The 12786-nt window shown below is 43.4% G+C and overlaps 1 protein-coding gene across 1 annotated transcript; it reads right to left on the minus strand.

Annotated features, from left to right (window-relative positions):
* Positions 1-2318: 2318 nt before the first annotated feature.
* sesn4 (sestrin 4) lies at positions 2319-12457 on the minus strand. The gene is made up of 9 exons (XM_067248014.1): positions 12307-12457; positions 6821-7021; positions 6500-6682; positions 6053-6298; positions 5784-5898; positions 5563-5687; positions 5069-5235; positions 4763-4907; positions 2319-4560 (listed from the first exon to the last, which is right to left on the minus strand). Exons 1-9 carry the CDS (start codon positions 12370-12372, stop codon positions 4471-4473), a joined length of 1338 nt encoding a protein of 445 aa, XP_067104115.1. The 5' UTR covers positions 12373-12457; the 3' UTR covers positions 2319-4470.
* Positions 12458-12786: the final 329 nt, after the last annotated feature.

Consider the following 12786-nt stretch of genomic DNA (forward strand, 5'->3'; position numbering starts at 1 on the left):
ACCCACTGAGCCAGAGGGTTCCTGCAAAGTTACTTTCTACAAGACAATGTACTTGCCCATATGACATTTCGATTCAATGTACACTACCGTTCAAAAGTTTGGGGTCACCCAGACAATTTCGTGTTTTCCATGAAAACTCACACTTTTATTTATCAAATAACTTTCAAAATGAATAGAAAATATATTAAAGACATTTACAAGGTTAATTATTATTTTTAGAAATAATTATTTGTATGTGAAATATAAATTTTGTTCTTCAAACTTAGCTTTCGTCAAATAATGCTCCATTTGCAGCAATTACAACATTGCAGACCTTTGGCATTCTAATTCTAATCCTTCTAATCATCCATTAGTCTTCTAAGGCAATTAGCAAACACAATGTACCATTCGAACACATGCAGTAATAGTTGCTGGAAATGGGCCTCTATACACCTATGTAGATATTTCATTAAAAACCATACGTTTCCACCGAGAATAGTCATTTACCACATTAACAATGTATAGTGTATTTCTGATTAATTTCACGTTATATTCATTGAAAAAAACAGTGCTTTTCTTTGAAAAATAAGGACATTTTTAAGTGACCCCAAACTTTTGAATCACTTTTTTAAATTTGTGAATCGATGTGAATCGCAATTCATATGTAAATCGTTTTTTTCCCCCAACCCTACTGGGTACCTAAATGTTTGGTAAACAATACATATGCAATGTTTCATTAGACGAGTAACTTTTTAGCTGGTTATTGTCTTTCAAATACATAGTCTTCAGTTCACAACTTAACAGGACAATGTTCATGTAATCCTTTTGTTTCAGTGAATGTCCCTACTCTGAATCATGCTGTGACGTTACAGTAGCAGGCTAGTTTGATAACACCGGCTGTCAAGTGAACTGCTAAATTAGCTAATGAAGCTAGCTAGCTGGTTTACTTTGCTGGCCGAGTAGTTTCACACTTTGGTTAGTACGATCCGGTACGGTCACAACAGTACGATTAGAACTCTGAATTGGAACGCCTGGTTACTGATTGACAAAACACTGACTTCCGTTTTTCCACGTTTGTTACAAATGTACAAGCATAAGTCTTCAAACGAACCACTTTTAACCCTTAAGCTGTTCAGAGTGAAGGCTACCTTCCTTTAAGTGTCAATAAATGGTTGGATAGTGTTATCCTGCATCTGTGAAAGCCTGCAAAAACGACGTGGTGCCGTTTTAGTGACCATTGATTGACCCTGCCAATTAGCAGCGAAATTAGCAGTAGCCTATGCTGACAAGCCACTATTATAAAGACGCTATATAGACGCTTAAAGCGTTTCATTTTGACACTTACAGGTAGGATTCAAAGCCTAATAAAGGTTACGTGCAAGTATTCCTCTTGAAATGGGAACCTAATTTATATTTTCATACACCATTACAAGAAAGTTGTGCTTTCTTTGTTGTAGTGCAAGGCTTTGCGGGCTATTATTTATTTTCGGAAACACAATATTAACTGTTTGCCACTGGAGGGCACACTTGTTGAATTAACCATGACCTAGTATATCAAAATGAATATCTAACTAGGCTCAAATGACCATGCGTGGTGGAGTTTTATGTTATGTGGTTGGATCATGGTTCAGTAAACTCAGGCGTAACAAACAGAATTGTGGAATACATTTTTGCCTCATAGATTGTATGCAAATAATGCAATGTATCTGTTTTCATTCTTTTTGTGCAACAATTTTAAATTACGTAATTTAACAGTCAAAATCATTCTTAATAATACTGAAGTTGCAATAATGCCTTGATTCCTCCTTTAATTATGAGATCATAAATATTTGGCTTGATCTAAGGAAAAAGTCTAGACAGCTTGTCAATTTCCTACTGATGAAGACATACAATATACATATATTGTGCTATTAAACTATCCATTGTTCAAACGTCTTATATAGTTCAACAGCATTATGTCAAATGTACATGTCTTAGTAAGATATGTGTGTGGGGCTTTGAATCAGGGGACTTGGCTGAGCAACAACATGGAATTACTAGATGATTGCAAACCTGCTCAAATCACCCCACCATCTGTTAGTTCTCATCTTGCATAGGCTAGCTAGTCCACCACTGGTATCAATGAATCAGTCCATTGATTAGTTAAGATTATGGGTAAAATTACTACCATTGGTTTCCTTGAAAACGTGTCTTTGCTATACTCAAACAAGAAATGTTTATTATTTACAGGTAACAAACTGTAGTTTTTGTAGCCAATCAAATGTACTAAACTCCTTTGTATTGACCATCTTTGTGTCGCCATTGTAAATAAACCGTAATAAAAATGACAACAACAAAGATAGATAGAACATCTTTATAGAAAAAATAAGTTTTCACATTTTCAAAAACATTTTTTTTTGCTGTTTTCACAATTTTACATTTTTTTGTCTTTATTTTACTGTCCATTCATTTACGTGGTAAATATTGAACAACTGTAACATCCATCTCTTGTGTCAGTGGCTCTCGGGAAGTTCCGTGGGCTGGTGAGCAGAAAGCTTCAGACAAGAGCTCAGATCCATCTGGAGCCAGAGCCCGTCTCACGTCTGTCCATCTGGGATTGTTCCGACCAAGTCTGGACTGTCCACAGAACAGGTCAAAAAAGTGACTATCCACGAAACCCAGAGTACATAGTCACCCACTCAAGCATTACTCTGGTTTGACCTAAAGGCACCTGCGCAAAATCACCTTTGCAGTTGTTGATATGCACTTTCTCTCCTCTACCCATCCTGTAATTTCAATCTCTCTCGACTCTCCAATTTACAGGATGCAGAGCAACAAGCAGGATTTAGCAGCGAACCAAAAAACAACATAGCAAAGGGACTGAACAATCATAGTACTATAGGCAAAGTTAACAAAAACATTTAAAAAAAGTAAAGACAAAAACAACAAAGGCAAAAAGACAAAAACAATCTAGGTTGCAGTACCAACGTTGTTCTGATCTGCAAATTGTACCATGAATATATACTTGGTTGTCACCTTCCATAAATCAGATCATATAAACTCACCAAGTAAATAAATTGACATAGACCTGCTTTCAGCATGCATCAGATCTTAAATGTACCACCAATCACATTAGACCCTCTAAATATCCACCATCTACCATTGTATCATACACGTGAATGGGATTTTACACTTAACAGATGTTTGGGAAAAGTGCAGATCTTGTAGTTTTTGTGTGTGTGTGGCATTATACCACTCAACCATCAATTTATATCCCATAATGTATCACTGCTGTATTATAGATTGTTGAGATTAGTGGTCTTGAAATGGAAATTCTTTCCTTTGATCTACACTAAAGCACATTCATGTACAAACAGATTATTGAAAATTGGCTGAGCTAATTCCTCACTTTTAACTGTGCCAGTTAATGTTATACTTAAGTTTCAATCAGTTTTTGGGAATAGTCCTGACAATGACAGACTTGTAACACACATCTAAGATGAGACTTCAGTTCACCCATGACTAGTCTGGGTTTGTTCTCTGAAAACATGTCCATCTCCTGGCAAAGTCAAGTTGTATGATATATTATATTCAATAGAACTACACATATTGTCTACACATCTGGGGGAGACTATAAGAGACTAAGTTTACTAAATGGAGGCCAGTCCATCTCTAGCCATTTGTGTCTAACACCAAACAGTGGACAAGAAAGGCTTCGACCAATGTTTTGTAGGTCTGCATCTCTACCACTGAGCTTACCTTGCGCTACTGTATAAATATATAAAGTTAAAAAGTGCTTATTAAAAAGGAACTATAGTTGTGTGATATCTAACAGCAGTGTTTGTTCTTGAACTTTCAGCACTGACGTGAAACAGTCTGAACACACCTACCTACCTACCTTCAACCAACACTGACTTGGACGAAACATCTTATGGCCATCTCTCCCAAAACATTCATTCAACCCAATAAGAAAAAGGATGAACAGTTTGTTTTAAACAACAAAAACAAGAGAAAGAAGAAAAGAATGATGGACCAACCAAAGGGGAGTATTGTGTTGGCTGTAGGTAACTAACTTCTTGCTACATTTCAGAGATGCTGCTTTCATCACAGTCAACAAAGTTTGGAGACAAACAATACATTAATAAAAGTGAAAATAATATCTATAATGATAGTAATACAATTGCACATTAAATATTGAGCCGAGATGTTGGATTTGGAGGACAATATAGAATGAAAGCGTACCAGTCATCCGAGAGAGAGGAGCAGGGTAGGATGGTTTGGAGTGTGTTGACTTTGGCAAGGAGCTTTCACTGCAGTGTGAGAAACTCACCACACAAATACATCTTATGGATACATTCTCTCTTTTTTTTTGTTTCTTTTTACAGAGAATAAGCCAAAAATAATGGCACATTTGCTAGACAAGAGTATTGCATGCTCCTCTTCCCCTCCTTTAGCCTCTTAGCTTGGTCTTCCTGTACCACTGGCCACGGTGGCCTTGTGTGAGGCCAGCTGCTAGGCTATCATGTACTGCGTGATGGCTCTGAGGGCATAGAGCAGCTCCGCCTGCAGCCTGGCCTCCATGATCAGCAGGTTCACATGGATCTGGAGGGAGAAGGGCAGAATGTTAGAGACAGTGGAAATGAATGGAGGACTGGGGTGAAACTGGAAAACACAACGGCCAACGTGTCTCTGATCTGAAAGGAAACAATACATGTAGGCTTTACACAATCGTTTTGACAGAGCCACAGTGTGTGTGTGTGGTGGGGGTATGGAGGCTGTTCAGGTGTTGTCATGTCATCCATACCCTTTCTGAAGGTTTGAGCATGGCCCAGGGCAGGGGGCACAGAGGGGACTTGGTGGCGTCAGGGAAGCAGGCCACAGCTTTGATGTAGAGCTTCAGCTCCCTGGCCAGCAGGTGATTCACTTCCCCGTAGTCATAGTCATCATATCTGCGTGCGTTCAAATGACACGTTAAAGGTAAAGCAACAATGGAAACAAATGGATAGTCCTGACAATAAATGTCAATGCCAATCATAGTCCTGAAATCCAGTAGCGAGTGATGGTTTGATGTGCTGTTACAGTGTTACTGCAGGAGTTGGCGTCTTCTCACCTAATCCCCAGCATGCAGTGGATGTAGTTCCAGATGGCTCTTTTCAGGTCCGGGCCGTGGGAAGAGGGAAGCGTTGTGACGCTGCGGAAGCGGTCATCCAGCAGGTGACCGATGTCGGAATACAGCCGGTTGACCAATGAGAAGCCGTGATCCTCCCACGAATAGTCCTGCGTACGCCACACACACACACACACACCATAGAAACACCGTTATTCCATCACTGGTCTACAGCGTTTCGACTTTCTTCTAGTTCACTTTAAGTCTGCAATAGAACAGTCTCGGTCAACAAAAGCCGTTTGTGATTTCAGACAATAGTTAGCGCAGGCTGGGACCTGGCTCATAGTATGAAACTCCATGCTGTGACTATCTATAGAGCCACCAACATTAGATGCAGGACGGGATCCTCACTTCAAATCAAGATGATTTACAAGTCTGTGTTGACAAGGACACCTGACACCCCCCAATAGGATGTCCCAAAGAAGAGCCGCTCTCACCTGCACCCTGAACACTTGGAAGTGGTCCTCCTCTCGCCGGGCAAACTCCTGGTAGCCAAAGTCAGGGTCTGTGATGAAGCGTGAGGGGTCTGCAGAGCACGACAACTCCTCCTCTTCCTCCATATCTGAGGGGCAGGAGCGAGGTAGAGGAGGCATGTTAGTCCAGCTTCACACATGACACCATTTTATATGTTTGTGAGTGTGTGTGCGTGTGTGCGTGCCTGCTTGTTGGGGTGTCTGGGGTTGCATGAGTCGCTCCTCTCTCCTCTCCTTCTCCTCCTGGGATTTCTGGATCTTCTCTTTCAAACACAACATCTCACTGCTGGAGTCCAGGGACTGCCAAGACACACAGAGAGCAGTGAGGATTTGATATGGTGAAATAAATAAAAACACGCCCTCGTTGACACTGCAATTTTCAAGGGGATGAAAACTTGAAGAAGAATCCTTCACAATAAGGGGGGAAAACGTTTGGTCAGCGACAACCACTTACCCGTCGCCGGGTGACCTGCCCCGAGGGCGGTGTGAGAGAAGCAGGCACGTTGGCGTTTCCGTTGGCGGCGTCCGAGAGACAGAAGCCCGGCGGCGTGCCGTTGGAGCCTCGGGGGAGAGGGGCGGGGTCCACGTCGGAGCCGGAGCCGAACACAAAGCTGCAGAGGGCGTGGCAGTGGGCCAGGAGCACCACGGCCTGCACCAGTTCAGCCAGAGACCAGCACTGCTCCCCTGGCTTCAGCAGGGCCTGGAGGGGCAACAGCACATGGCACAGTGAGCCTCTGTTCTCCCCCACACAGTCAACTGGGGGAGAAGCATCCCCCAAATACCTGGTATAGATCATCAGAAACGACATTTCATACAACAAGTGGAAGTTGTTCTGCAGCAGGGCTGAGTGCCCACGTGGCAGTGGGCTCGGGGGCGTTCGCTAGGGGTGTTGGGACTCTACCTGGATGTGAGAGCAGGATGTGAGCCAGGGCTGGTGGGCCAGCACTTTGTTGATGTGGTCGAGGTGTCGCAGGCGTGGGGGGGCCGCCTCTAGACCCTGCAGCCACTGGGGGTCCCCCCCCACCCTCAGGAACTGGGCTGAGTGCAGGGACACCAGGTAGCTGCAATGATGTCGCGCTGCAGCCTAGAGGACAGGAGGTGTGGGAAAACGTGCATATTAAGTTACGGGCTTATTTTACATTGCATGCAAGTAATTATGTGTGTTAATGGAGGGTGACCGAGTTGAGTGCTTGACTGTGTGTGTGTTGTCCAGTCCTCCTACCATGATGGCGATGTAGTGGCGGTACTGCAGGGGCAGGGGTCCGTCCATGTGCAGGATGTAGTGCTGTGTTCTGAGGAAGCTCTCCAGGTACTGTGGGTGAGAGGCCATCTGCTGCCACACAGCGTCCACACTCCCCCTGTTGGCCAGAGCCTTCATGTACAGCAACGACGCCCGCTCCTTTTCAACGTTCACCTTCAACACCTGCAGACAGGACGGGGGGGGGGACAGTCAGACGGGTATGGAACGCAGAACTCTGTGACTAATGACTAAATGAAATGAAACTCTGGGGGAGCTTTTCCTGAAGGCAAACTGAGCGAGGTTGGAGCGAGCCTACGGCGGGAGGTACCGACGGCACGGTTGTGTGCATCACAAGACTTGTTTTGGAGTTGCTTCAAATGTTTAATCTCTTCACTGGAGCCGTATGAGCTTCAGAGAAGATATACTGTCACTTCTCTAACAGCCACAGGCTGGGCTGCACTCCTCACATTACTCTCTCTCTCTGACAAACACAGGCTGTCTATGGGATCCCAGGCTCTACAGGACAGCTAAATGCATTCACACTGTCACACTGCAGGTCAGAGGTGAGTTACATTTGAAATAAATGCAATGGTTGATGAAGCACAAATCTACATGATAATACAGTGACTAACTAGTATGAAACAACTAGGCCAGAGGTCCTACCAACATATGCACACATACAATTGAAGTGAGCTGACAAACAAGAGTACAAAGAACTGAGAAAAGAAGAAATGTTGGATCTACAGAACTTGGAGGCCCCTCTGAGGGAAGCTGTCCAAACGCCCACTGGCCTGAAGGAGGAGACCAAACACAGCAGCCAAAGAAGCAGACACTAGGCTTAGTGGACCGGGAAGCCAATAGCCAAAAGCAACAGACCCAGGGAGAGAGAGGGAGGGGAAGGGGGAAAGGTGGGGGGAGACGGAGGGTGAGAGAGAGAGAGAGGGTGAGAGAGAGAGAGAGAGAGAGAGGGTGAGAGAGAGAGAGAGAGAGAGAGAGAGAGAGAGAGAGAGAGAGAGAGAGAGAGAGAGAGAGAGAGAGAGAGAGAGAGAGAGAGTCATTTATTACAACCCTCTCTCATTGCCTCTCATTCAATGGCTTCTAGGAAAAGGTGTTGGCACCGCAAGCCTGAGTTTGGACACCACTTGTAATGTGAGAGGGGCTCTGGCTGCTCTCCTCACCTCCCTGCCAGGGGGGTCACAGAGCTGCTGGCAGGCAGACACACAGGGGCTGGTGGGGGCTGGTGCCTTCTTCTGATGGCTGTGTTAAATGGGCTTCTCATAACAACGGTACTGTACAACCTTATGTCAGAGGGTCACATGTGGTGACTGACAAGGATGGCTACTCATCTCAATCTCTTACCTAACAGGATCTGTTGTTTGTATCTAGCACCATGTTTATCTGCCACTGAGGGACAGTTCCCTTCTCCCCCAGTAGGTGGCTTAACTCTTCCTTGTCACCCACATACCTACATGTAGAGATATAGTAGACTGGGATGTAGAGTTACAGGCAAAGACCCTGACCTACATTTCTCTATCAAGGAACATGGGAATTCTACTCTCAGGGACGTTTGGCACAGGTGCCTGTCACTCAATTCATATTTACATGTGTTGGCACATTTACATCTTGTGTTTGTGGTCTCTGTGGCCTTCTCGGTCCCAAAGAACCCTTGTGGTTTTTAAACTTTTAAACAAAAGGCCAGGGGTATTTCACCAACACTGAGGAACCATTGACACACTTGAAACTACTTGGGCTTTTTGTTTCTTTAAGAAACAAACAGACCTAATGTAGGAATAACCTAAAACACAGTCTCATGTCTCATTGTCAGGTCCAACAAACCCACTGAGGGAGGTTCCAGAACACGAAGCAGGAACGACACTGCTCTGACCGTGCTTGAACCCCTCACCATTCCTCGGCAGAACGTTCACACTCCCGTCCCCACTCTCCTGTAAATAGATCACATTTCAGCAGGACTTGATAACCAGGCCTCACACCCCACCTTGGTTCTGACCCAGAAAAACAGCCTGGCAGCAGCACCACCACAGTAAAGACAAACAGCAGAGACACACAGAAGAGTACAGTACCTCACCCCAGATCAGTCACCAGTTAACAGATTGTTTAAGACGTCACAGGTCAATTTATGCCACGGTAACTCCCAATACTCAGGAGGCTGTAGGACCAACTGTGGACTACAAAGAGGGTAGAAACTGTCGTGGTCTGATGACCGGGACTTTAGTGCCTCTGTGCCACTCATCTGGATTAACCTCCATCTCAGCATCCAATCTTTACCTTGTGGGGTGTTGTAATCAAGTCATTCTTATAAAAAAAAAAAAACATGTTTGGACATGTTCCTTTAGAAGGAGAAACAAGTAGGACTAGTCAAAGTGAAAACAGGAACCAACATTGTTCAAAACCATCAGAAATGACACCATCTGTGTGCCATGCCAAATCTGCTGACGGACAAACATGTTTTCGACAAATATCAAATTAGTTAGCATGACTTGCTTTCTTGAAATAACCTCCTCTGTTAGGTTAGCTCTGCTCTCTGAAGAAAAGAACCATCTCCTCTGACCATGTCGAGGGTACAATCATTTGAGATGCAAAAGCCTTGGCAATCTAACACACCCTCCCTGCTTGTCTCCAGTGTACAGGGGCAGCCATTTGTTTATTGTAAGCTAAACACAACGCAGGCTGTCTATGCAAAAGAGAAAAGGAGAGTGGCAGGGGGTAGAAAAAGAAATAGGAGATGACACGTTGAAAGGCTTTGGTAACAGGACAAACAAACAGCAGTCCACAAATGGTGAAGTGTGAAAGACAGGAAATGAAAGGTGCACTTTGCAGAGACCAGAGACAGCAGAGCAGAACAAAGAGAACTAGAGAAATGATGCCAGTCGTTTGTGTCCAAGGGTAAATGTGTCAGAGTGAGGGAGGGGGATGAGGGGGAGAGGAGGTGGGCTGCAGGGGGGCTGGGCTGCAGACGGGAGGAGAGGAGGAGGCAAGGGATATTCAATCTGCATTCCGAGTAGGCCTGAAGGGGTCCGTCCTTGTCACGCGCTAGTGTCCTCCTCCTGATGGCCCTAACCAACACACCCGGCCCTCTTCACCGGAAAAACAAGAGGCCGGACAGCCAGACCCCTTTTTTGGCTCTGCAACCTGAACCCAGGGAGGAGTTCAAAACAACCAGCTGCAGTCCAAAGGGGAAGGGGAGAGTAAACTGGATAGGACAGCATACACACAACTACAACACACTACCAAGCTGTAGATGGTGACAAACGGGTAGACACACAACCCAGCTTTGCAGAGCAAATAGGTAAGTAATCTGGGGCCACATAGGCTGAGGCCTTACCGCAGGGGCCTGGGTTCGAGTACAGTCTGGACCATTTCCTGCATTTCCGGCCCCCTCTCTCTCTCCACCCTGCATTTCCTGTAATTCTTCACTGTCTATACAAATAAAGCAGAAATGCCCTAAAATATTGTCTTTGTTTCTCTTTTCTATAGGTAGGTATGTAAAGCTTGGTGACATGTGACCAATGCATATCGCTTGAGTGGCAGACTGAAAAATGTCACACAAGATATCATGGTTACTCTATTTGCTTTGCTTGTCAGTTCCTTTATGGTTTGCTGGTATCTTTATGTGTAAGAGAAAAGTATTCAATCAGATGTATGGGTTTCTCTGAACTAAACTAAGGCATGTGATAGAAATGGTTCATTTGTGCATGCCTAGTGATAAGAATGCACTTGAACGTCTGCCATTTATCTATGGTACTGTTATTGACAGAAGGGGCCAAGGGGAGCAACAGTTAGAAGGAGGAGGCATCTAATTTGGGCAAGTGTGAGAAGTTCATATACTGACACGTTTATTTGTCTATTTGACTCTGCACATTCATAGAAGACTCAACAATGAGATGGTGCATTATTAACAGTTGCCTTCTCACTGTACGTCAGACTGAGTATTACAACTGGAATTCTCGAGACAGAAGAATGTTCTGGTAAACATGAGAAGATATTGTTTGTTCTTTAACATTTTATCGTTGAGGGCATAGGCTTATACTTTAATCTCAATTCAAGAGCTATTCATGGCAGTATCTTATAATAGGCTGTTCACAAGCCCAAAGGCACATCTGACATTAATTAATAAATGGGATTTATGATTTTTAAATAACTATAGCCAGGCAATGGCATGTCATTGCTAAGTTAAAGACAAGCTGGTGATCAGGAGTTAATACATACTATATCGGTGCCAATATCAATGATCACATTCCTCCATTGTTCCACTTCTATGTTGAATTGCAGTAAACAAGTTGCGCTAAATGCAATGCCCCCTTTCGGTTGCAAAAAGAAGTACAGCACAGGGAAGAGAAAAACAACTTTGATTGGCAGTGCACCCAGCATCACTGCACACAAAGAGGACTGAATCTTAACGTAAAAAAGGAAATACAAAACAAGTCATAAACATTTCTGCTGCATGGGACATAAGCGAATTGGAGAGTTTCCTTGATGCAAACAAATTACTGCCACCACGGACTCATATTGTCTATGATCTCAGCTAATTCGTTGCATTCTTTGTTACCACCTTCAGATATGAGAGACTGAGTGTTAAATTTACTGACTCTACATTAGTACACAGTTTCCTGAAATGATGTCATTACTGCAATAAGACAATGCGCAGGCTGGTAATCATTTGCCTAAAATACTGAACGTTGTAAAGGATAAGCATGCACAAAACAATATTAGCTAGGTAGTTCCAGTTATTGCAGACTGCCCACACATAAGTAGCTTGCAAATAATTTCATTTTTTGCATGAGGCTCGATATATGTTGTCAGTCGACCTCTAAATATGTACACACAGGTTTCCTTCGTTGTTTAGTCTGATTTAAATTAGATAGTGAACTAGCCAGCAATGCATATGAAGCTACCTAACAAGCTCTTTGTCACAGTCTAAAGTTGGAGCTCTGAACTGTTTGAAACTATCGAGCTAGCTGCTAAAACTAGGGTATGGGGGACAAATGTACATTTCAAATAACACTATAAGTCGTTGGTAGGTGGAAACATGCTTGTTCTCTCAAGCGAGCTGCCCCATTAAACTTGAATTTCAGCAACTGTCATTTAGCTAGCTAACATAACGTCCATTAACTAGCAAGAAAATATATACACGTTAGCTAGTTAGCTTGCTGATTAGCAAGTTAGTTAACCAAGTGGCTGAGTTAGTCTCGAGCTTGCTTCCTTTCTCTAAACGTTAGAGCTAGCTGGATAGTTTTGAAAAGTCAACAAGATCAAATATTATATCTAGGTTATAGTAATTATGTACAATCACATCAAATTATTTTGAGGAAACAAATCCGCCTCAAGTTTTACACAGCAGAACAAATGAATGAATGTCAGACATAGACTAGATCACTAGCTTAGCCGATTTTCTGAAGTTATAGTGTTAAGATACCTGGAAGTACAGATAAGTCAAGAAAACGTGTTACCTGTTTTTGAACGCGCTGACATTGATGTCCGAGGGGATAATCCATTTTTTTCGTACAGATGATCATTTTTCTATTATTATCTAGTGCATGAATGCGGTTCTGTCTCTCTTCAAGTCTGCCCAACCAGCTAACAAAGCAGAGTCCCTTTCTACAAGTCAGGAGAAACGGATGAGACTGAGCGCACTGACAGATCCAGTTGCAGCGTACCCAATCAAATCCTTGAGGGGCGGAGCAAGAAACTGGGGGTTGTATGAAAAACACATTTTCTAAGCTATCCATTGTATGGCTAGTTTAATGAACGTGTTCTTGATTCTGTAAACCACAAACTTGTATTTATTTATTTCATGTCGATAAGGTGGCAAATTCAAGCATCCCTTGAATTATTACAGAACTATTTCAGTCTTGAATGCTGAAAACGATGCTCCTCTTTTAGATCAGTTTAGTTCTGCACAGAGCCAGACTTGGGGTGATAACATATAC

Source organism: Osmerus mordax, chromosome 12 (genome assembly GCF_038355195.1).
Source record: "Osmerus mordax isolate fOsmMor3 chromosome 12, fOsmMor3.pri, whole genome shotgun sequence".
In the NCBI taxonomy this organism is placed as follows: Eukaryota; Metazoa; Chordata; class Actinopteri; order Osmeriformes; family Osmeridae; genus Osmerus; species Osmerus mordax.